A 3,584-nucleotide genomic window follows, 5' to 3' on the forward strand; every position below is an offset into this window, starting at 1 on the left:
TTAATCCCAAATTATCCTATATTGAATAACCCGAATTCTAATTATGGTTGTAAAAAAATTAACATTTAAATTAAAATCTAAATTTTAGAAACAAAACAATAAAAAAAAATATTGGGTGCATACTACCCACATTTCATTTCAAAAAATTTTGGAGACATAAGCCACAAACTCCAACCATATCTAACGAAAGCCACATAAAGGAGATTTTTTTTTCAATTAATAGTATATAGATACATCTAACCCAATAGCACTGATAATGATACTTCATTCAGTCTTTCCTTGTTTGCTCATCTAAATGACAAGTAATAATAAAACAAAATAAGGTGATTGAAAAAGAGTAGGATAAAGTAACCTCTTACTCTCAAGTTTCAAACAAATTTGAGCAGATAATTAGAATGGCAATACTCATCTTTCTTCTAGCTCTCCCTTTCTTCCTCTTCATAACTCTGCTGAAACGTAGCGTTAGCAACCATGGCTATTGCAATCATCTTCCCCCAGGCCCTCCAAGTCTTCCCTTGATTGGTCACTTACATATGTTGATGTTTGATAACTCAGACCTCCTTCATATTTTCCTTTGGAAACTCTCTAAACAATATGGTCTGTCCGTACGACTTGGATTTAGGCCAACCCTTGTAGTTTCTTCAGCAGAAATGGCTAAAGAGGTTATGAAAACTCGTGACCTCGACTTCTGCAGTAGGCCTAATCTATGTGCTATTCGCAAATTATCTTACAATGCCTCGGATTTGTCTTTTTCACCATACAGTGAGTCCTGGAAGGGGATTAGGAAAATTTGTGTTGTACATCTGTTCAGCAGAGTGCGAAAGTATCGTTCCATTCGAGAAGACGAAGTTGCTGGCCTGGTTGAGAAAATATGTCGATTATCCGTTGATTCTAAGCCTGTCAACTTGAGTGAGGCAATGGTGTGCTTATCCTGTTCAATAATTTCAAGAGTGGGCTTTGGTAAGAGGTACGGTGAAGAAGGAGCTGAAGGAAGTAGGTTACATGGGCTGATTAAAGAAAGTGTAGCCATGTTTACAAGCTTTAGTTTTTCTGACTGTTTTCCTTTCATGGGTTGGGTTGATAGATTCACTGGGTTCCACGCTCGTCTTGAAAGATTTTTCATAGAACTTGATAGCTTCTATCAACAACTCATTGATGAACATCTTAATCCGAACAGGCTAAAACCAGAGCAAGAGGACATACTCGATGTGCTATTACAGACATGGAAGGATCGTGATTTTCTATTTGATCTTACCCTAGATCACATAAAAGCTGTTATTATGGTGATTTCATCTTCACCCAAAACGTTTAGTATTAGCTTCACGCTTTATGTATGCATAACTTTGATTTTTTTAACTTTTGCAGAATGTTCTTTTTGCTGGAACGGAGACAACAGCGGTTACTGTGATTTGGGTCATGAGCTTCTTGATGAAAAATCCAGATTGTTTGAAGAAAGCTCAAGAGGAAGTAAGGGGTCTGATTGGGAAAAAAGGATTTCTAAATGAAGATGATGTTCAAGCTTTAACTTACCTACAGGCTGTGGTAAAAGAAACATTTAGATTGCAACCAGCAGTTCCATTGTTGCTACCACGAGAAACACTTCGAAAATGCTGCATAGGTGGGTACAAAGTACCTGCCAATACCTTGGTGTACGTGAATGCATGGGCAATAGGAAGAGACCCTGAAGCTTGGAAGAATCCTGAAGAATTTTGTCCTGAAAGGTTCATTGGCAGCTCTATTGACTACAAAGGGCTAAACTTTGAGCTCATACCGTTTGGTGCGGGTAGAAGGGTTTGCCCTGGAATGCATATGGCAGTTGCAGCAGTGGAGCTTGCTCTTGCTAATCTTCTTTACAAGTTTGATTGGGAAATGCCGACCGAAATGAACAAAGAAAACTTAAGCTTTGATGGCACGCCTGGTTTAGTTACGCACAAAAAAGATGCTCTTATCCTTGTGGCTAGGAAGATTAATGATTAATCAGTGTATCATTATAGTAACTTATTTGATGCTTATTGCTCTAGTTTCTACTTAGTACAGTTTCATATTGAACACTTATCAAACGTTAGTAACACCTCGCTTGTTTAATTAACCAGCAGTTTCTGCTATGTTTGTCAAGCTACCATCTCATTTGAATATATTTATATATATATATATATACATTGCAAAAAGCAATTTATATATATCTGCAAATATACAAATATGTGTTATCCATTAACCATTATTATCCTTACATAGTCTGAAGGAATATTGTATGTCTTTCTCAGTTGGTGTGTGGTATACAATTAACAAACACTAGTTTTCATTCTTGTATCGCACAGGTTAGTTATATGTATTAAATATTATATATGTATATAATGTTCATTTTCACAAACATTATAAAATAATGTATTCTAAAATATATAAATATTCTATATTGTATATTATCAAAATATTATATTTTAATATTGTAAAAATACTATATCATATATGTAACACCCCTCACTCGACTTGATCGTTAGGTCCGAGTTACGGGATGCTATAGTCAATTCAATTCATAATCACCAAAAAAAGACCTTTCTCGAGCTTTATACAAGCTTACGTATGCCCTAGAATCAACCGGAATTGAACAGAGACTAATTTACAACATTTTCAAAATTTCAAATCAAGCATATCATAAATAAATCCTTCAAATATTCAATTATGTTATAAACACTAAGATATTATGATATACAATTAAATTTGAGCCTTAATCGAGCTTACGAAAGCTCTTTTATTGACCCGAACATGAAATAGGACCAAATTTCGAAGTTTTGAAAATTAAAGGTTCTATGTCGTGACGAGACTCTCTCCATGTCATGACGTCGCCAAACAATATGTCACGTCACGACGTCGAACCAACTAATGTCAAGATATCACAAACTATTGGTCAACGTTGCAACAAGAGAAAATCAATGTCGAAACAAAGAACTTGTTTCTAGTAAATTTTGGCCATTAGGTACCAATTTTATGCCCAAACTCAAACATATTCATTTGATGCCTAAATGAGCATTTAAAACTTGCATAAACCAATTCAAAACATAAATTAAATATTCACTTATCCAACCCCAATATCTACCAAGCCAATATGCCACAATTTGGCACTATTTCATGACAAAACATTTCAATTTCATTCATTCAAGTCCAAATGTTACCAACATACCTATAATTCATTCAATGACAACCGTTTTCATAACATATCATTCTCAATTGTACTAATTCACCATCACAATTCCATTTCAAGTACTCCATTTATCCATCAACCTCCAAACATACCAAAACATATATTCTTAGAAATATGCACATAGCTTACAAGGTTAAGCATTAAACTAGGTTCAACCCAAAACATTATTCACAAGAAACACATAGACAAACACCTAAGTTCATGCCACAATATCGAGTTAGAAAATGAGCAAAAGTTTATTGAGGTGATAGGTGGATAGTATGAGCTTCAAGGCAATCCGAACGACACAATCCGCAAACTGACAATATACAGAAAAGGGAAAAACACTAGGTAAGCATTTTGAATGCTTAATAAGCCCATATAAAACTTACTCAACTTACCTTAA

At 34.8% G+C, this 3,584-nt stretch overlaps 1 protein-coding gene across 1 annotated transcript; it reads left to right on the plus strand.

Annotated features, from left to right (window-relative positions):
• Positions 1–255: 255 nt before the first annotated feature.
• On the plus strand, positions 256–2,089 carry LOC107896241 (cytochrome P450 71A1). Its single transcript, XM_016821351.2, has 2 exons — positions 256–1,283; positions 1,366–2,089. Exons 1-2 carry the CDS (start codon positions 396–398, stop codon positions 1,975–1,977), a joined length of 1,500 nt encoding a protein of 499 aa, XP_016676840.1. The 5' UTR covers positions 256–395; the 3' UTR covers positions 1,978–2,089.
• The last annotated feature ends 1,495 nt before the right edge of the window (positions 2,090–3,584 follow it).

This window comes from Gossypium hirsutum, chromosome A10 (assembly GCF_007990345.1).
Source record: "Gossypium hirsutum isolate 1008001.06 chromosome A10, Gossypium_hirsutum_v2.1, whole genome shotgun sequence".
NCBI lineage: Eukaryota > Viridiplantae > Streptophyta > Magnoliopsida > Malvales > Malvaceae > Gossypium > Gossypium hirsutum.